Source organism: Ischnura elegans, chromosome 7 (genome assembly GCF_921293095.1).
Source record: "Ischnura elegans chromosome 7, ioIscEleg1.1, whole genome shotgun sequence".
In the NCBI taxonomy this organism is placed as follows: Eukaryota; Metazoa; Arthropoda; class Insecta; order Odonata; family Coenagrionidae; genus Ischnura; species Ischnura elegans.
Window position 1 is genome coordinate 109,481,970 of NC_060252.1, and position 22,989 is coordinate 109,504,958.

General features: G+C 38.2%; 1 protein-coding gene across 1 annotated transcript in view; it reads right to left on the reverse strand.

Moving 5' to 3' along the window:
• LOC124163065 (trissin receptor-like) overlaps positions 1-22,989 on the reverse strand; it is a 319,914-nt gene that overhangs the window by 57,846 nt on the left and 239,079 nt on the right. The window contains exons 5-6 of the mRNA XM_046539851.1: positions 19,765-20,186; positions 8,723-9,260 (exon numbers count right to left, since the gene is read on the reverse strand). Coding sequence (XP_046395807.1) covers positions 8,723-9,260; positions 19,765-20,186 — 960 coding nt within the window. The remainder of the gene's footprint in view (positions 1-8,722; positions 9,261-19,764; positions 20,187-22,989) is intronic.

Consider the following 22,989-nt stretch of genomic DNA (forward strand, 5'->3'; position numbering starts at 1 on the left):
AGTCCGCCCGGAGGCCGCGGCGGCTTATGCCAAGCAAGTATCAACTTCCTCAAGGGTTGCATTGATGAAACTGGGCTATACAAACGCAAATGTGTCTATTTTTTTTATTATTGACGCAGACGCGTGTTAGTCTAAAAAAGTTACGTATATAAAAAAAGCTAAAACGCTATCAGCGCGTATTTATAAGAAACCTTTTTCACAGGAAAACTCGCTCTCTGCACGTTTTTATTATCATCAGACTTCAAATATCATTCGAAAATAAAAAAATATATTTCGATCTATTATACTTTAAAATTGGTGGTCCAAATGAATTCTTCGAATGTGATTCATAATCACAGTAATTTGATTTGCCGTGACCAGCGGTTAATAAAAGAACGGAAAACGCATGCATTGCTTCCCGATCTCGAGGTTTCCAATTTTTTTTAATCTGAGAGTTGCTTCAGGGTTCGTCGGTTTGTCGCTCTTGCCGACATTTTCATGTTTCCGAGGCCGCTTAGGTATGTTCGTCGCAACACCCGCGAGCCGGGCGTATCCTCCGCGCGGGCAAGGCTGACACCGCGGCCGCTTAGGTGTGTAGCGGCCTTTATGCCCCAAACTTATAGTCTATGCTCAAAACATTTATCTTCCTGGAATCGATGGAATCGGAATCGACTTTAGGCGATCGATTCTCGATTCCGATTCCGTGCCCGAGAATCGGTGGAATCGAGAATCGACATTTGGAATCGACTCATCCCTAATAAAAACAACTGTAGATTATAAAATTGTAGCTTATAAGTTAACGGAAAAGAATATTTTTTTTATGTTCCCTTGACAGCCAATATGAACCGTATTACGGCTTATTAATGGGTAACTTTTGTTTTTGCATCGCAAAATGTTAGAGACTCAGTGTTATAAAGCAGAAAAATTATGCATTTTTCGAGAAAAACTGAGTTTCATAATTAAGTTGTTGTAAAAACCTCTCTTAATAAACATAGAAACTGTCATTAGTATGAGAACTGAACAAGTTATGATAAAAATAAAGTCAGTCCATACTTTTTTCTACGAAAAAATCAGTGAAAACCAAAACTGAATTACTACCTTTTTCTTTTACACCACTCGTTTTCCTTTAAGAGTTAACGCCTGCACGTGAGAGACTTCTTAAAATGATTTTTATAATCCCAAAATAGGGTGCGTCGTTTCATGTGGCAGGAGAAAAGTGGAATTTTAATGCAATTCGATTTGTTCTGGGTGCTCTGGCTGGGATTTTCCAGTAAAAGAAGAAGGTAAGGATGACGTTTGCGATGACGATGGTAATATAATTGAAGACGATCAAAACATTTTTTTAAATCTGAATTTCTATCAGTTTTATTTTTCTCTACATACATAAATATTTAGAATATTTTTCTGCAAGTAAACTTCTATGTGTAAATTTACTTTTTCCTATTTATACCTATTTGAGTAGTTGTGTAAGCATTTCAATGTTATATGAGGTGGTTTGTAAGGGATGAAAAGTTCCAAAATGAAATAAGTACATTTTTTAAGCATCAGCATTCTTAAATTAGAACGATGTGACCAATCGTATATATCTTATGCTAAATAATTTTTTACGCAATAACGATTTATTCTTAAGGTTTAAATATTCTGATATATTGTTCCAAAGTATAAAAATCATTGCTGAAATAATGCAAGCTAAATTTTACCCAAATAAAGTTTTAACTTTTGGAATTTAGCCGTAGTTTTCACCCCTAAAAAATAAAAAGCGCCAATAGGCTTAGTATTGATTTTGAATTAGAGGAAAAGATTAGCCAAAAATCCCAAATTTAAATGCAAATCGATGCAGATTGAATTGAAAACTGAAAAAAAAAATTTCGATAGTTTTGGCAAAAAAGGTTTTGCACTTTTTGGAGCTTCATCTCTTTTTTTTTTTTTTTGGAGCAAAATTTTAAAATTTACTATCTCACCACAATACCAAATTTAAGGAAAATTTCCATGGTTATGATGGTGATAAACCCCGAATAACGCTAGCATTGGCAAACGAACATCAATACTAAAAGGCCGTCTATGAAACGCGTGAGAAGTATCATCTTTCAAGAAACATTAAGTTGAGTAATCTTCAGCATTACTGCTCCCTTCTTGATCCTCCAAAATGGATGCATAATGGCAAGCACAAGGATATTTATTAATTAGTCTCCATCAACCAATTTGTTTCAAGTCTACCCTTCCGAGCACAGTTTAATTAAGACTTCGTGCCGGGTGGTAGAGATGTAAAATAGTTGGTAGAAAATTAAGGGGAAAAGCCTTGGATTTAAGGGCAACCCATCATCGCTCAATTTACCCTTTTTTCAACGAGGGCTTTCACGTTTTTCCTCGATCCCCCCTCCCCTCGCTGGTCTCATTCACCGTATTAGGCCTCCCGTCGCCGAAGATTTTGGCACATTTGCATGATTATATTTGAAAATCTCGAGATGAAAGGAAAGCAAAAGCAACGCTTTTTCTCTCCTCCAGTCTTTTATTTAAATTCATTAAATATAATCACCTATATCAAAGAATATGGCTCCAAACCAAACAAAAGTTTTAGAGAAACGCAATTCACCCAGTATAATGTTAACATAAAAGGAATTACCTAACACTTTTAAATAATAAGTATGAGTCATAATTGAAGAGTAAATTAGCAAATCACATCACCATGTACGTGTAAAAAATATAAAAAAAATATGAAGTCCCTTGACAACCGAGAGAATGAGAGTGAAAAATTCTTACGAAAGTTCTTCAACAAGTAGAATGTTATTTCATTATTTAAGATTTTGCATAATAGAATGTTCTAACTTAAAATGATACTTAATATTGTGCAGATTAATGTTGAAAGGACAACCGGCGCCTACTCGCTAGAGATTTTAAGTCATGCACTTTCTATAGAAATATTCAATATGTAAAAACAACTACGTTTTATTTTTACAGCCATATTTGTATATATTAAAGCCATTTTTGGTAAATTGCTATTATTTCAAAAAAAGGGAAGTGTTACACTATCTTGATTCTTTGTAGAAATAATTATTTAATTTCTTATCCAAACAATTACATTTAAAATAACACATTGTTCACACGCTGACATAGCCTTTTCTATTGAGCCTAAATGCTAAGAAAAATAACTAGCTTTTATTGTTTAAAGGAAGAAGAATTTGTTCAGTGAAAATCAAGTTTATTATCATATTTGTGACACTGTTGTTTCCTTCAAGTACTTTTGGAGAACAATTAGTATTAATTTTCACAGCGGTTTTGTTAATGGCCACAAAGACGTGTAACGACTTATTTAAACTTTTCAGGGCAAATTATGGCCAACTGTCTTTGCAAATATACATAAATTGTGATAAAATCTGAGACCGTAAGCGTCATTTGTATTTTTAATCTAAGGGATCAAATTCTTCACGCTAAAGTAATCCTTTTTGTACAAATAAGATCCTAATAACTCCTATTTATGTTAAAAAAATACTTTATGATAATAATATTCCAACGCCAGACTGTATCTTCATGTCCTCACCTTCAAAGAGGCGATTTTCGGGCAGGTTCCTTAATAAGAGGGTATAAATACGCAAAATTTATATCGTGGGTAAAAAAGTGAAAGCTGTAATATTTTCGGTTAAAAATATTGTTATTCCCAACTATCCCCCGACCTTATGACCTAAATATTCAGGAATAGGTTAGGCAACACCCATTGCTATTATGCTGGAAGGATTGCATATCATGTCAGGATTGAACTGTCTATTAGCTTTGGGAAATTTATAAAATATAAATTTCTGCCTTCATTTCATTACCTACGGGACTGCACACAACCTAGACATAATTAGAGGGCTTGCATAGATGATTCGTCTGCCTGCCCAATCAACCTTGCCACTTGCACTTTTAGCTCCTGTTAATTCTGAACCCCTCTTGATATCAGCCGCGATCTTGTGTTACGAGTCGTATCAAACGGTTTTTGGTGTAAAATCAGTTCTCATTGATCGTTTAACGGTTATATAACCTATCAACTGCAAACGATGGAAGATATTCTACCATCTGTTAAACAGAAATAATTCATTTCTAAAATATAGAGATGAAGACCTTATGGTAAAATGTTTTGGCAATTTATCAATAATTGCAATTAACTTCCAACTCACAATTCAGATGGTATTATTTTGTTTGCTACCTTTTTTAGAGGAAATCGGTTGCCAGTAAAATTAACCATTAAAATTTATTTTTTACAACAATTATATTAATTCAAATACCTTTGCGATTTATTAAAACGGATCGTACATTTTTTTATAATTAGCTTAAATGGATATTAAAATGCATTTGGAATAGGAGTGGGAAACTGCTTAATCGATCAATTCAATATCATAAGATTTGAATTCAATAAACTTAATTATTCCAATTAAAATGCCATCAGGTTCATCAATAATTCTTAACGACTCATGCGTACCTCCATCCCAAACCGAAATTCCATCTTTAGTCATTGGAAGGACTATTGCCTCTCATTTTATCCATAAAACAAATTAATTGCCTCCCCGTTACCCGTTTACTTAACTTAACCCTTTGAGGGCCGACCGATTTCCTACGTACCGTGCCAAAAGTGCCGAGCCATTTTTGCTGATTTTGCAATAGGTTAGGGAAACAAATTAGGTCTAAAAAACAAGTAAAGGTTCAAAAACTTTAGAAAATCTTTATTATATATGGTTTCGCCTTTTCATTATATTATTTGACGAATTCTTGGTAACATGAGTTAATTTTTATAATTTGAATAAAATAGCTGATGATAAAATAAAATGAATATTGGCAATTGTATGATTAGTTAATTATCAGCATCTAAGAGTGACGTCGCATGAGGAAGGCAATAGCGCTCCTGGCACTTTTCGCGAGAGACAGGAGGAGTGCGATAGCGCTCCCCGGCACTCTAGGGGTTAAACTTAATTCCCTCAAACACGCTATTGAGCTTACACACCCGGTAACACCTCCTTTCATCCAAACAGATATTCTTATCCCGATGAAATTTTCTCTCTTTATTATCACCGTGGACAGAATCCCACTAACGCGCATTTCCTTTCACAGCACTCTCAATTCATCTGCTTTCGGCCACACCTTCATTTCAAGTGTCTTTATACTACTTCTCCTCATCACCCACACATCAAAACCCCAAAATACCACTTCCCACATCGAAGTGACGATCCACAATTTAGCTTTTCTATTATTCACTTTGACTCTTTTGTTATATCCATGTTTTATTTATTTATTATACTCTAAGTTTCGTTTATTGTAAAAATTGATACATTAAATCCTCATTCATCTGCCAATCGCTTTTTATTTCTATTTTATTTTAATAAAGACGTACACATGCATCAAGACTTATTACAACTAATATTAAATAATTAAATAATAATTATTTATTACAAATTTAAATAGAATAAAAAAGAAAACAACAAACATTTATCCGGCTATCTAGTCATTTATGCGATAAATATGTTAATGCCCGAAGAGTAAAATTTTTAAGTGTGAGAGCAAACGGATCAATATCACGGGGAAGAGAATTTATTAGAAAAGAAAGTCTATGGAAAAGTGAGCGCTTAATTACAGATAGCCTGGGTGTAGGAATGTGGAGTAAAGAAGTAGATCGGGTGTGGCGGGTAGGTACTCTAATGTTGAGGAAGGAAACAATGTCCGGTCTGTCGAAGTGGGAGTGGGCATTGTAAATGAACTTGATGTCTGAAGGCCTGGTTACACGGTACATGAGAATGTACAAGAAAATGTGAGAATGTCTGAATCTCAGAATGAACGCGAAAATGCACCGTGTAACCACGCAAAATGTAAGAATGTATGAATTTCTGAACGCCTGCTCTAATTTCGTTCAGACAATCATACAATTTGAACTCAGAGTCACCTGGTGGCAGACTACGAAAACGACACATTCATTTCATCTGGCTTGTATAGGCAACTTCTTTGTTTACGTACGGCCCCGATAGTTATTTCGATTTGATATGATCTTGCTTGACTTGGATATCTCACTGATTGGATATGAGTAGCGAAAGAATCGAACACAAGAAAAGGGGATGGGTAAAAGGAAGGATCAGATGGAAAGGCGCTGAATGTATGAACCGCGAGAATTGTCCAAGATTGAGATCCAAATGATCGTTAAAAGGTCATAAAAAAGCATGTGATAGGCAAAGAAATAATATTCAAGTACTATTTACGCTGTATTTACTCAAGTTCCTGTTTTTGAATCGAGACCGACTGCAAAACGAGTCGAAATTTTAGGTGTTGCGTTGACATGCAGCGAACGTTATGGGCATCGCAGTAATAAATATTTAATTTACCTTGCCAAAAGTCTCATATTTCTCGTATATTCCTGTAGCGTGCGCCGATTCACAGGAGAAGGATGAAGAGAAATCACGACACACTAGCTTTCAAGTCTAGAATTCAACTGCCTTTATTATGTCCTGTTTATTATATCACAAGGCTTAAGGGCACGAGAAATTTTGAAAATGTGCTTTTATTATGGAACACTACTATCCAACAAAATTTTAACGATATCGGCGAAAGACACTTCGTGAATATTCCTTGTTAGGGGCTCCTTATGACGAGAGGCCGGCCGCCCATTACATTCCTTATTTTTCGTAATCAGTATTTATTCTCGTAAACAGCCACTTTCCTTATAATTTGATCCTACAATGGGTAGAATAATAGGTACATTTATAGAGTTGTTTACAAAGTGAAATAAGTAACTTGATAAAATCCTGCGGTAACCCTGATTTAAGAGTGTACTTACGTTGAGGATATCCCGTTGACAATATAGATAATGTATTTGACTCCATTCTGTGTATCATCAACCACTTATTCCTCTTATTTTTGTCCCTTCGAACACAAGCAAAAAACTTCTCCGGCGAGTAAATAGAGGTACTAGACGTCGGGGCACTTTATATGGTTTTATGGGATACACGATTTATATGGTTTTCACACGTTTTTCTATTGAAGGTCCATGCTGCAATATACTTACTGCATTAAGCAAATGATGTAGGTGTGTAACGTAGATCACAATCTGCAATCAACTTATTTTAATTTAATCTTTCCAAAGCCCCCCAAACAATCGCCTTTATTTATTTCAACAACGCCTTGGCAACCCAATATATTCACAATCCGAAGTTTGACGTTAAAGCAGCAATTATATTCGCCAAATTTGCGTTTGAGTCCCTACATAGACAGTTTTTCTATCCACTTCCTCAGTCTGTCATCAGTGGATTCCAGGCCGTGATGTAACGCGCGCACGCTCCGTCACGTGTTTTCAAACAGCCGATGAAGATTATTTTTAAAGACTCATATCTCAGCTATAAAACATTATTCATCCGCGAAATTTTCGGAAAGTACATTTGAGGTAAGGATCTTATTATTCTCGTACTTTTAAAAAAGTTTGCATGTTCCCCATTGGTTTATATTTGAAGTTAAAATAATTTGTTGCGCATTAAAAAATGTACGAAAAAATGTCCGAAAAAATGTACCGTGTAACCACCTACTCGTGGATCTTGTCCATGAGAATGTACAAGAATCTGTTCAGAAAACCATTCAGAAAAATGTACAGATTCTTGTACATTCTAATGTACCGTGTAACCAGGCCTTGAGTGAAGTCGGAGAAGGGAGAGACCACTAATTGCATTATAACCGAACACTTAGTTAGCTAGCCTTCTCACGAAACCGTATCATCTCTAACATACTACTCTCTACTTCATATACTATCCCATTTTAAAAACAAATTCATAAATAGTTTGATCGCCTTTCACATGCATTGAAACGATGAAACAGTAAAAATAAGTTTGGTAAAAAATGATTATGAATGATATTTATAATCCGTTACAGGATTACTCTTTTTTTGGATTTATATCCAATTTCTCAAGGCCGTTTACACGGGACACGTCATTGCGCGGGTTATCACTGAAAACATTTGTTGAAATTGTGAGAATACAAGCTCGGAATTAGATCAGGGGCTACATTGCCAGCTAGCATGCATATATTCTTGCATGGGTTGCAGCAATTCACCGCTTAGCTAAAAAAAGGTTATGAATGATTTTTCAATCCGTTCCACCATACCCCTTCTTTTGGACGGATTATCTAACTTCTAAAGGGCGTTTTACACGGGGCACGTTATTGCGCGGTTTACACGACGCAATGTTGACTGCAAACCTTCGTACAAACGTGAAATTGCGCATTGATGTGCCCCGTGTAAAACGTCCTTAACTCGGTAACGCCTGAATTAAAAAACTTCTGCGATTTTTGCGGTAATCATGCATCTTAATGCCTAGCGGTACCACCGGTGGTACCACCAATATTTTTTGCAGCATAACATCCCAAATATTAAGCTCAAACAAATTAACCATACTTTATTAGATAAAAAATGTTATAACCATGATATTTAAATAATAAAACTTTAGTATTAATAGTACATAAGGCGTAAGTAAAGAAAATCGAAATGCTTGCTCCAAAAATCCCGTTATTTTTGGCTAGTTGATAATTCTCAATATACAAACGGCTCTAAATACGTTAACTACAAATTTAAAATAGCAAAATTTAGGGAAAAATATTATTGAAATCATTGTTATTAATTTGAAGCTCTCAAAAATCCTAATAAATTACGATAAATGACCAAAAAAAGTTACGTTTAGCACTGCACTACCAGCTGGTACTATTTGTTACCGCTAGGCAATTAGCGAGTTAAGTGAGCACTTACCGGATTTACTACACCCGCTGTGCCTGCAGAGCCCTCCGTGCTCCAGCACGCTCTCGGCCCCCGAGACGTCCTCCGAGGCGACCGCCAGCTCCGAACCCAGGCCTCCTGTGCTGAAGTCGGCGCCTCGCCCTCCCAGAGGGCCGCCGGCGCTGTGCCACCTCCAGAGGGTGCGGCCCCTCTGCCTGCCGCGCCTCCGCCTCCGTCCCCTCCGCCTCCGCACCACCGTCACTCCGGTCGTGCCGCCCGCACCCGTACCCTCGGAGCCGGCGACGCCCGCACCCAGCCCGCCCGCGGCACGACGGGTGCAGCACTCGAAAGCGCGGCGGAAGGCGGCGCGGAAGCGGCGGTTCATGAAGCAGTAGGTGATTGGGTTGGTGCACGAGGCGGCGTAAGCCAACAGCTGCACGAGGGAGACTCCGGTGGCGCCGACTGCGGAGTACACTGCCTCCGGGTTGAACAGGTACACGGTGTTGAGGACGTGGAGCGGCGTCCAGCACACGAAAAACTCCAATACGACGACGAACAGCATCCGAATCACCTGCGAAAACGACAAAGGGAACAATGAAGCAGTTGTGGCACCTATTTAACTCTAGAATGCCGGGAAATTGGTATACCCCAAGAATGCCGGGAGAGTGTCATTTTGATACCCATGTTCTTATAGCCGTGTTATGTTGCAGATAATTTTTTCTTAGTCGGTAATGTTAAAGCTTCATCTTCATTGTAGTATTTGTTTTTTTACCTTAACATTTAAAAAAAAAATATTGTTTATTAAGAAATTTCAACTTAAGTAAAAAAATAATGCTAAAAATCTGTTCTCTTAGACTGCGGCATCATTTTTAGCGTCTGGTTTTTTCGTCTTCATGTTTGAAAATTTGCTTTGAACAATGAAAATTTGAAAACAATAAATAAATTACGACTCTTTAACTACAAAATTGTATTGAAGAAAACACAAAGACTAGAAGAAGACGGAAAATAATTGTCGTCGTGGTAAAATTTTGCTGGTTTCAAGGCAAATCATTCACGAATAGATTGGAATATACTTACCTCAAAAGCTAATAAATTTTCGAAAAAATGATAAACAGCTGTTATTTATTGAAATTATGTAAAACATAAACAATCATGAAGGTAATGTACTATTCTAAAATATTAATTTGGCTAGTAGTAATCAAGCCGCATCCCACGAAACACCAAAACCCAACGAAGAAACGATCAAATACTAGGTGTCAAAGTGACACCTTGCGGCATTCAAGGTAAATTTGAATATTTATGACGGAAAAAAGAGAGAGGGGTATCCCAAACACTGTCGTCATATTAAGCCCTAAAAACGATTAAAAGTCACAAAATATTTTTTTCTACAACACTCTTTAAAGGCCAGCATTGAAAAAAATGTTCGCATAGGGTGTCAAAATGATACCCGTCGGCATTCAAGTGTTAAGAGCCACGTTATCATGAAATTTATGTACTCCTTATATATTTTTCATTTATTCATATATTCCAGTATCAATGAAACAATATACAGAATACTCTTCCTCTTTCCACTCCCAACTTAAAGTTCCCTCCTCGATTTACAAGAAGAACTATTCCCTTTCGTTACATCCTAAAAAAAAACTTTTCCTTCCCCTCCCCTACTCACCTAAAGTTCTTCCCTTTAGCAATTTTCTTTAGGTCCCCTTTTTTTATTTTCACTTCATGTAAACTTGCTGTTCTCACTGTATTTCATCTCGGACGCTATGGTAACTAAGAATATACTATAATGTGAGCTAATCCCACGTCAGCGGCTTATTTTGAGGCGAGCTCCACCCTAACCTATCCAATCAACATTCTGTTTGAATCATTGAGTAAGTGAACCAACAAACGCAAGTAAAAAGATTGAAGGCTCTTCGTGTTTACACACAGACTGCGGACGATTATCCACACTCGAATTTGCAATTTCTTGAAATAATTTGAAGGATGTAGATATGAAAGGACGACAAAATAACATTCTTCATTCAGGTATTCCCCCATGGCCAAAAAATAAAATGAAACGAAATCAATGAATTGTATTTTGCCAAGGTCCAGTGTTTCTACTCCTATGTTTTTTGCATGGCATTGTCCTAAATGAAAATAGAAAATATATACATTAAATTCCTGCAGGGATAAGTGCAGATTTAAATCCTTAAGAGGTACATTTTTATCTAGATGATATTGCTCACCTTAAACGCTTGCAATATCCAACGATTAATTGTTTTACAACGAAATCTAATAAGGTATCTGAATCACTTATGACTACATTTTCCAGGCAAGAATGGAAGAATAAAGTAAACGATTGCGCAGCAATAGCATTAAGAATCAAAATAGTGAAAGATACTGAGCTTAAAGACGCATTCAACAGTTTGCTTCACTAAAATTCTATAATGCCTTAAAATACTATCTAAAAGCCCACAGGATCGCAAAGATTATCCAAAGGTGAGGGTAATCCTCATGAGACTAAAAGGTTCAAATTTTATTTCTTTCAAGTTTTTTTTTCGATTACGTGGAACTCACCAACGTACGCGCTCTTGCCGGCGTCGTACGAGAGCGAAATGCGTTGGCAATTTCTCTGCGCAAACATCCGTGAAATGAATGGCCATCCCTCTCGCGAATCGCTGAGAAAAACCCATCCCTCATTAAATGCAGACAAAATCGGGCCCTGTCGCGAAATAACAACACGAAAGTCAATCCGGAGACCCTTCACCGCAAATTAATGCCTTGTTTCTTTCCCATTTTTTCCCTTTACCTTCCAATTTCTCGCTACCAATCCCTTAACTGCCGCTTTTTCCCACACTCCGGCAGCTAATCCCCATGGATTCTCCCCTCCTTTAGTGACGTGTATTTACTAGAATCTTCAAAACTTCCTCGCAATGAACACCGGGCTGGATTTTTCGCTAGGGATATATTGCTTATCCTTCAGCCGATTACCCATAGACAAATTACCGTACAGTTTTGCCTGATAAAAGAATATGTTTTTTACAAAAATACAACCTACGTAATACTAATAGCCCTTGTATCTGCTGTTAAACGATTGCATAAAATAAATCTGAGCTACCACGTAAATATACCCCAATTTTGATTCGTGAAATTCCTGATTAATTCAATCCATCCCATGGTTAAGAAAGAAATATTTTTAAAGCTTGCATAAAACATTGAAAACATTTGAATTAGGTATTAATAGTTTGACGGTTAAAAAATCGGGTATTGTTATAATACTCCTTCCTTATTTGCATCCTTTGCAAAGTTAATTTTACCAGAGTGATCGTTAACAAAAGTCAACATAGATCTAAGCCTCTAATTGCGGGCGTTCAATTCTCACATGCTTTGATGATATGAGTAGCGGATTATTAAGGGTAAGTTTTTATGTCTCTCACAATGAATTTCCTTATCTAGGTATAATCATCCTTGTCATAGTTTGATATTTTAAATCTGAACACCACTAGGCATTGATAGTTAGGTAAAACGTAGCTCGCCTTATCATGAAAATATTTTGGAAATTATAAACCCCCTAAATAATCAAATTATTAAAAAAATAGCGAAAAAATCTTGGAATCTTAGAAATATATTATACTGATTTGTGAATGAAAAACTTTGCTGTTTCTACAATTTGGAACTTTATTTTCCTGACTAGTTTCCATAAACTGTATTCGATGCACTACTATTCAGTGTTTCGATACACTACTATTCAGTGCATCAATATATTATACGCATATGTAAAACTATTTAAGGAGCATTGCATGTTTACATTTTCAACATATGAATGAGAGCATATCATAAAAAAATACGAGAAATTAGTGATTCTAGAGATAAAATTCAGTGTTACATATTTAGTTTAGTAATGGTTGATTCGTTTATTGCGATTCTCAAAAAGGTCCAAATCATGAAAAAATGCATCCGAAAGCACCTTTCGGCAACTCATTTACTCCCAGATTAAATGACTGGTTTAAGTTTTTTATGATAACTGATCAATCAGTCATCCGCAATAATTTAGCTCAACGTGATGATGACTGTGGCTTTAAATTTTATATATACAGCGTGAATTTTTGACGAACGTCCCAAATGTTTATTTCATACTGACAGTGATAAATTGGCATTTTCAAGGGTGCTTAAGGCATCATGTATGGCGGTTAATAAATCATCAGCTATGAATTGAAAAATAGCGGTTAACGGACGATCACTTTCATATAAGCATCTGAGGCTTCACTTATAATCTACATTGATGCATTTTTGATTGCAAATTAATTTGGATTTCACAAGTATAAATGGGGATATATTTTCGAGGCACTCATTAAAATTTTATAAAATTTTCAAGCCAGAATGTTTCTGTGACTGCATTGTGCTGATGCTCACGTCGTTTTTAGGGATTGATGACTAAGACACAGTATCTTGTTGCTATAGTCTCGACTTAGGTTATTACTGCATAATGAATTAAAACTCCATTTTGTATCATTATTAAACTCTGTGATTATTGTTAACTTATAGCCCTTACCTCTCTTCCATAAATATTTAGACTAAGTTATCGAAATAATTAGGAGATAGTGAATACTCGTCGCATTAAAAAAAAACAAATTTGACCCGATGGCAAGAGAGCCATGTTGTTAGTACCGGAAAATTGCAATAGACGATATGAAAGCATGGCAATATAAGCTGACAGGTACTTCAACTGTTTGGGCGTAAAAAATTATTACATATAACCTTAGGTATCCTTCCCCTGAGTGATGAATGTTCCCAATTTGAGTACGTGCCCAGACAACACAACAATTATGGACACAATGTGGCCACACTATGGCCATACTGTGGCAAGGCATTATGGCCATAGTGGGTTGCCATTATGGCGCCATAATGGTTTTGACCCCCGGCCACACTGTGGCCAAAGTGTGGCTAGCCATAATGTGGCTTTAGTGTGGATAGCCACACTATGGCCACATTTTGGCTAGCCACAATGCTCCACTACTAATATATTAATATTTATACATATAATAATTCCTTTTTACTAGTATTATTATGCCTCCTTCAATCCTAGCTATGCCCATCAATGCAAAAATAATAATTTTTTGGAAAATTAGATGCGAACCAAAAATTTTAATTTACCATCAATTTAAATAATAAATACGTTAAAATGCCCTCTGGTTGGCACCCCATACCCCAAATAGCACTTTGCGATATAGAGTATCAGAAAGGTAAATGCAAATAAAAGTTCCTACTTAGTAAATGATGTTTGTAAGTACTTTATTATTGCAGTAAATTCACCATATATAACATAATATAACCATTAATGATCGCCTAGGTTAGCCACTAAAAAAACATAACAACATTGCAGATAAGCTAGTATTACAATATTGCCTTGGATTTGAGACAGTAACATGTTACACATCCACCTCAAGTTATTTTCGCTAGGCTTATGGACCAATCTGTAACAGGTAAAATCACATATTTAGTCATTACAACATTTACGGTAGGGTATCTAATCTTCCCCACATTTCAACATCACAGTACTCACGGAAAGACGCCGAAATAGATTAAATCAATAAATAATGTGGAAGCCTTTAATACATATTATTCTTTCTTTAACACACTTTCTTTATATCAATGAAATCAACTAACTCTCATTTTGATAACTCATCAACAAGTCTGCATCTATAGCAACCGTAAACAAACTTTATCATCTGTGGCAGCTGTGGCTTTCCAAAGTGTGGCCATAGTTGCATATGTGTTTGGCAAGCCACACTATGGCTTGCCACATGGCAACCACAGTCTGGCCATAGTATGGCAAGCTGTGGCTAGCCATAGCCATAGTTGCCACAGGTAAACCACAGTTCGGCCACACTGTGGCCATAATTGTTGTGTTGACTGGGTAGCAATCAGCGGTGGTGCAATCAGTCCTGACAAGAATAGCGAAGAAAATGATTTCTAATTGGTTTGCACTTCACCCATGCATACGGATTGGAATGGTATTATTTGAAAACCATTCTAATCGCCCTTATAAACTGTCACACAATACTAAAATTAATTTTGTTCCAGAGTTTTTCCTGTAATTACAGAAAAGTGCCTGGAATGTGAGGGATAATTTGGCATTTATTCCCAATGGGAAGAACAGTAAAATGTGGATATAATGGAATAATCCAACTTATAAAAGAATGCTTTAGTTTTAACAGCTGTGTACGCAAATCATGCTTACTATGATTTTTCTCAAGGATTTTTATATCACTAATGATAGCGTTTCTACTTAATTACGAAATTATAAGATCCTAATACATTAGTAAGTATTCATCAACGACCCATTGACTACACTAATGATCAGCAGTATTCGAATTAAAAAAGAAAAGATCAAATAGGGGTAACAAAATATATAAATCAATGGAATACACCACTTCCATTTGTGGTGACTATATTTTGGCCTAGGTTTTTGTAGAGCTCTCGAATTTCCCCATGACTTGGGCACTATTCAAAATGCAAAATTTGGTTAGTGACCACATGTTTGAGATTGTATCCAACCAGAAATGTTCCAGCAAGGAGGAAAACTGTGCATACTTACTCAGGAAATGTTGAGGGTCTCCGCAAAATGGGAAATTTTAATCATGCCCCCACGAACGTGAACAAAAGAGTCGTTGGGGAAGCGGTGGCTCTTTGAATAGACGCACCCGAAGGCACTGAGCGAGCGGTCGACCGTTCCGTTTGCTCTTCCCCGCCCTCAACGTTTGCCCTGTCCTCGAAAAAAGCAAGACTCAGGACGGCCTCCAATCAACTTTGGTGTGTTCTCGCGAGGCGCACTTGAATTTCCCTAGTTCCCTGAATTAATGTCACGTTTGGGGATCACAAGGGTGAAAGTTATGATCGAAGGGATGTCGAGTGCAGTCTTTGGTAAGGCTTAAACTGGGAAATGCGGAGAACCAAGAGGGCGACATTGAATAGGGTAGTTTCCTTCATAAAAAAAACGTAATGCATTGATTGCGATTCGTTACCCACCATTAGTGTATTCATAATATACAAATTATTTGGTTTTAGAAATCCCAGTTTAGGTGAATGGCAATGGTCAATTTTAACCTCATTTGAAAAGGACCAGATTGGTGCCCATGCGATTCCACTCCACGTGACGTCACAGGGACCTAGTTTCTATACGAGTAGATAAGAATTTTACATTGTCTGAGAATACGAATGCATGCAAGAGGCACAGAGCTTGGGGAAACATCTGTTAATAATCACCTATTAACACTGCCTAAAGTCAGAAAATTTCCTTCGTTTTATAAGGTATTAATAATCCTTATTTAAATCAAGCGCTACCTGCTAGCAGGATACTCTGCTACCTGCTAGCAGGGTAATCTGCTACCTGCTAGCAGCCTGCGTCGTATCAGCGCTCAAAGCCTCGCCTCAAGGTCACCTCACAGGGCGGCAGTGGGAATCAGAAATACGTCACACGGACTTTTCCCAGCATTCCTGCTTAGCCGTCGTGTTTTCGTGCGCTTGAAAATTTTCACTTTTTGTTTAGTCGCAAAAAATAGGTATCTTCATTCAAAAATCTAAGAGCGTGAAATGCGTACTCCAGGAGTAATAATCTTTCGATTAAGGCAATAAAAAATAATAGGAAACCACCCTTTTGAAACTAAGAAGGGGAACAATGCTCGCCCTGTATAGGATAACTAGCAAATGATGTAAACCCTCAGTTGCCCAAGGGGTATTTCAACTACTCCAGGCCGTGTTTTTAGAATGCTATCTAGCTCAGTGAGGGATGATACCTATGTGATCGTTAGTAATTACCCTTTACGCTCATTCAAATACATGAAAAATGTAATTTAGAAATGATATCACTTTGAATCATAGAAAAAAAGTAAACATAGAGCTTGAGGAGCAACAAGGTTACTGCATTATAGAATATGTAAATGCAAATTCTTGCACCAAATGCTCTGTTTACAATCTAATAAATTACGGTGTAAATTGCATCAATTTTATCTATTAAATATGTATTTAGTTTATAAGCCTAATTTAGGTAGTCTAACATAAATAGGTCAACACGTAAAATTTCAGCCTTGCCGCGTAAACGGCGGTAAAATTCCCAGACATTGTCCGTCCGTGGGTACGTGCTTCGATTCGCGGGAAATTTTTTTCGTCGCCATCATTTTGAACTTCTCAAGAAAAGTCAAAAATGTATTGTATTAAGAGAAAGAGATTCTTCCCCTTGCAATCTCTATGGAGATGATATCATTATTTCTTTTACTCGCAACAAATACTTACATTTTAAACGAAATTTCAAATGAAACAATACACATTGATTGCATGACTTATGAATAGTTATAATATGCGCAAGAGATATTCATTTAATAATTATATATTTATCAACTCATTTTTGAAAACTATATTTTGTCCTTACTGTAGTGCTGACCAGGTCACTTCATCATTTATTTTCAAAAGACAAATTATTCACGGAAATTAAATGAGCCGATCATAATAACATTCGCTAAGTAAGGCCCGATAAAGGTGAATAAATTAACTGACACAATTCTGAAGTAAAACATTTCCTTGGCTAACGCTAATATTCACCTGAAATACCGATTACAATCAGGAAGTAACTAGTGCGTGACGCATACGTTTAGCGGACATCCTGTAACTGCTGACACGCCCATCTAGCGATTTTATCGATGGATTTTCCTCATGTATAGGAAAATTCTCCAAAATCGTTGGTACATTAATGGCTTTGCCTGGTTTTGCTAATAGTAGGGTCCTCTTCGCTTGTATAGCGTTGAGGAGTCTTTCCCTCGTCCCGCCCCTTCCACACCTTTCCTTTCCCAGAGGCGTCGACGGGCTCCTATCGCGGCGGCGCCTCTTTCCTTTTCTCATCCTCTCCAGCCCCTCCCCACGTGATCGGGCGTATAAGCCACGGGCTTGGTTCCCGGCCCCGGTGTGTTGTATCCTTCGAAGGGTTCACCTAGAACCCTCATACTCTCTGCTGAGACACCCCCTAGGAGTCTAGGGAATGTGTAAAATTCCTTGGGCAAGTGAGGGCCGTTGTAAACTTGCGAGTTGTACTGGACGACTATTTTCTCCTGGGAAATTCAGCCATCCGTAATAAAGAAAGATTGCTAGACGATATTTTGACCATTAGAAACAGACACGAACATTACAGCAACTCCACATTAAATGATACCGTAAAGGACGTAGTCTACAGTGTCACACTATGCGGAGAAAGAGGGAAACACTTAATTACACCTTTTGTATCAGTGATTCAATCTGGCGACTTAATTCGTGGATTTGTTGAAAACGTTGACCATAAAACTCTAATAAATTAGTATATTCTTAACCCATCGCTCATTATGACGAGAAAAGTTCTTTAGTGTTGCTTTCAAAAATGAAACGGAATGTAATAAAATGTAATTTAAGGCATTTTTGAGGCGGTAAATCACTAGTAGAAATTATGGTTAAATTTGTAATAACAGTAAAATACACTCTCCGGACTATGCTAAAATTACCAACGCCCACGAAGGTAACGAGCACCAGGAAGTACGTTTAAACGTTTCCGCAAGTTGCCTACTGGGTGCAAGTTGCCTGCTCGTCTGCGTTGAACGCGAATATTTTGGATTAATTTTATATCTAAGAGGTATAAATACTCATATACCTGCGCATCTTTCTCCCGTAGGCCAACTAAACCACTCATTGATCAAGTTATTTTTTAGCCGTTGTACTGTATGTTTTGTTTTAACTTTTGACGATTTTGTTATTTATGATCGGAGCAGTTCTTGTTTTATATCATTCTTCTCAGCTTTTTTAGTGCTTTACAAATAAGCTATTTAGATTGAGATATAATGAGAAAGTAAAAGAAGTTAGTAATTCTATTGGAGGTGCTAGTTGCCTTCGTCGGGGGGAGGAAAGGGACGGGCGAACGGACCCGCCGGCTACCTGTGTCGGTCCCATATAGTTTTTATTGTCGGTCCTTTCCTCCCCTCCTTTGCTCGCGGCTCACGTACTTCGCGGGCCCGTGCGCCAACTTACGGTATACACACTATAAAGGCCGTTTTACACGGGGCACGGAATTGCGCAGGTTAGAACTGCATTTCTAAACTGGCGTGGAATTGCGCGAATTCATGAACGAAATTAGAACATGGGCTATTTTGCCATCTCACGTATACGCATTCTCGCATGTGTTCTAGCAATTGACCGCTTTACACGACGCAATTTTGACTGCGCATTCGTACACACGTCAGATTGTGCAAGTAAGTGCCCCGTGTAAAACGGCCTTAAGTCATGGACGACCTCCCGGTTAACCCTTCCACTGCTGTGAACGTACCTGGTACGTTCGCACTACAGGCTGCCGTGAACGTACTTTTTCTTCCTCCCTGACATGCACTTTCACCGAAGCACTTCAAAGGGCCCCTAATCCGAGACCCTTTCCTCGACGAGCTCACCCTCGCTGGCCCCTCTCTTGGACCTTATGAGCGGGGGACCTCCTTCCCCAAAAGTGACCGCTCTGACTGCATTTTGAAAATCTATCAATCAATGCGATCATAAAAAAATGATTATTTGCATCGCACTCCTGCCAATCAGGCATTAAATTACGTCTTTGAACTGTGATTCTGCGATGAGAGAGAACGATTTTGTTAACTTTGCAAAAATTGCCAATTTCCGGTGGTCCGTTGGCACGTTTTTAGCAAAGTTAATAAAATTGTTATTTTTCATCGCAGAAACACGGTTCAAAGACGTACTTGATTGCTCGATTGGCAGGAGTGCGATGCAAACAATCATTTTTTGATGATCTGATAGATTGGTTGATTTTCAAACTGCAGTCAGAGCGGTCACTTTTCGGGAGGGGGGCCCCGCGCTCGGAAGGTCCAAGAAACCGGCGAGCGAGGGTGAGCTCGTCCCAGATTAAGGACCCTACGAGGGTGTACCAGGCCTATCCTGGAAGTACCTCCTCCATGGCCCAACGAAACGTATTTTAACGTTTTCGCCGCATTTGAGGAGAAGGTTTTCGGAGATTGAACAGCAACGAAAGGGTTAAGAAAAAATTACGCAATGCGCTAAATTAGGGGCCCTGGTTCACTCACCTTCCTTTTGGACTCGACGCTCTTGTCCACGTAAGTGGACCGCACGGCTGCGTGGCGGTTGAAAGGACTCGGACCTCCACTGCAAGCGTCGCCACAGTCGCCATTTTTGCCGCCTCCGCCGCCGCCATCTTGGTTGGCGACGGCAGCGCCGCCCTGCCGGCTCGGCGACTGCGTGAGGGTCGCCGGCTGCTGCTGTTGCTGCTGAACGGGGATGACCAAGTCCGGAGGCGCAGTCTGCTGCTGTTGGTGCGACGGTTGAGACTTCCAACACCTCGAGATCCTCGCGATGAAGAGCCTGAGCTGAATGGCAGCCGAGTGCGTCCTCGTGCACCTCTCGGCGGCCATCGTGAACTGGTGCTGCAGGGTGGCCGGGATCGGGGGCCTTAGAGGGGTTCCCGTGAAGCACCTCCCGTTCAATCCCCCTGAAGCACAAAGAAAGATCTCATTCAGCGTAAATTTCACCCGAAACTGCCATAAGACGTCCTTATAGCCTAATCCAGGGGTCTCCAGTTTACTAGGCCACGAGGGCCACATTCCCAGTTCCAAATCGCCCCGCGGGCCGGATAGCAAATTTTCCGATGACTGAAGTATTCGATACCAACGTCAACTGAAGAATGTGGTGGCGTATTTCGTATTTACGAACAGTTGAAGGCGACTTTGACGTGCTGTACAGCGCTGCAATGCTCCTAGCGGCGTCTCAAAGAGTTAAACGAGCGAGAATCGCGCGCTACTTGAAACGAGTGCGCGGGCCGGATGGAAGCCCTCCGCCGGCCTTATTTTGGAGACACCTGGCCTAATCCATAACCAGACACATTGCCATCGGGACACATCAAGAGATGAAAATGACCCTGGAACACGTGATGCATTACATAACACCTTAACAACGTGAGAAATGAAATGGAGGGAGAACTTGAAGGAAATCAAGCAGAGAAAGACCAAGAATATGTATCATACCTTACCTAAGGTAACAAAAAAGAACCTCCTTAGGACTTCTTTCATGTGGATTTCCGTCCCCAACCAATTTTTTTTCCTTGTAGCGACTGCCCGCCATAATAATGAATTATTGTTCATGAAAGTTGTCTATTAGGAACATATTGTGGTTATATCATATAAAACAGCCCATAATACACAGATTAGAAAAATTACAATTTGAAAATTAAGGCATTTGCAGACACATTACAGTGAAAAATAAGAATATAAACGAGAAGAAGTATCAAGAGAAGTTATACATTTTCGCGGGTTTATGTGTAGTGAAAAACTATTTGCTAGAAAATAGACAGAGGGACAGAATCTTCCGCATCCTTTGGGTCACTGTTGCATAATCGTGCTCCCACAGCAGAGAAAGATTTTACATCCAGTTCCTTCGGAGACAACTACCCCGGCTACTTATCCTCCAAATATCCTTTGAATATTAAAAGTAGTGGAATTAAAGTTGGATCTCAGATCTGAAATTTTCTCAAAATCGGATAATATTAACAAACACCATCAGTGGTCTGAATTTTAAAAGTTTTCCAGAAAATGGGCAGAATTCCGAAAAAGGCCTAATGAAGCTAAGCCATAAAAACTACTGTCGTTTCGGCAAAAAAACTTTGGATAAAAAAATTTAGTACTAAGCAAACGAAATTCATAGATAAGGAACCAAATTTATGAATATCCGATGCGTGGAAGTGGACAAGAAGTTACCTCTCCAGGAACAGTGAACACCTCTTAGAGGCAAATATCCAGCTACATACATTAGTAAAACAGGATTCAGGAAATCAAGGCCACAACTCTGCCCCTAAACATTAAAATGCAGACAAGAGCACTCTGTATATACTTACGTGAATTTGGGGCGCTCAGAGGGTCGAAAAAAGGAGGATCGGAAATGCTGGCCAGAAAGCATTTGAAGCCAACGTTTTCTGAGATCAAATTAAATGATTGAATAAGGAAAAACTAATCGAACTTACATTATAAGAGAAGAAAAGGACTCTGGAACACCTGATTCGTCACAAGAAAGAGTAAAAACGCGAGAAATATAATGGAGGAAAAAAATGAAGGAACTTCAACAGAGAAAGACGAAGAGATAATTAGGTACCTCGAGTGAAACAAAGAGGAGACGCCTTAGGGAAGGAAAATAAAATAAATCCCCTGTGTTAAGGAGAAATGAAGGCCTACAACAAGTCCACCTTATTAATGCAATATTATCTACGTAGCGTACCCCAAAGGACTCACAGTCTTACATCAATTGATTAAAAAAGTAGACTTTGACTGGTTGGGATCGGCATAATAAAAGTGTTTTTCATGATATACCTACCAGCCAAAAAAACTCGACCTAGCTATCATAAATTAATAATATTTCTAGCGCAATAATAGAGAGTAAAGACACAAGTAAACAAGGCCTTTGTGAGCAAAACAAATATTTTTCCGTCTCTTACGACAAACTTACCCCTTAACCGGTGACGTGCGGTCTGAGAGACCGTTGCGTCCCTAAAACTATGAATATTTTCAAAATTGCTATTTCAAAATATCTATAATAATCGTTAGTGTCATAATTTTGCATCATAAGATCATGGCACTCTTAAAATTTAACGTTCCTATTACTTATTTCTGAAAAGTTGAAACTGAATTTGAGTAGCGGTCTGTGAGACCTCACGTCACTAAATTGTAAATCCAATAAACGTAATTCTGGTGGAATTGAATCAAAAAATTGTCAAAAACAATTCCTAGTGATTTTAATAGAATAATAATTATATTATAAATTTGTAACGAAACATTTTTAGTTGCAAAACGTGGATACATAAGTAGTTAATTAAAAAAGTACCATAGTAAAAATAATGACTCAAGTGTTTTTGATATCAGTTTTTTGATCCTGTTTCAAATAACAATTTTTCTGAAAAAGTTGGCTCGTATTTGGAATGCATGATATTAAATATAAGTTTCATAATAGTTGAGAAGTCAGAGAAACATTAAAAGAAGCAATAAAAATGACTTCGCAACGTTTTATGAATTTTTGTTTTATTGCGGTCTCACGGACAGTACGTCACTGGTAGTGTAACAAGAATTGCACGTCACTGGTTAAGGGTTACAGGTTGTTTTGGATCATAAGAGGGTTCGTAATCAAGAGTAGCTTCATTTCTATGGCTCCCAACATCTTCTTCCATATCCAAAACGCCCCTTTTACTATCTATGAAAGCGTAACTCAACCAATAAGGGGCCAGATCTAAAAGCGCTAAATTGTTTCGCGTT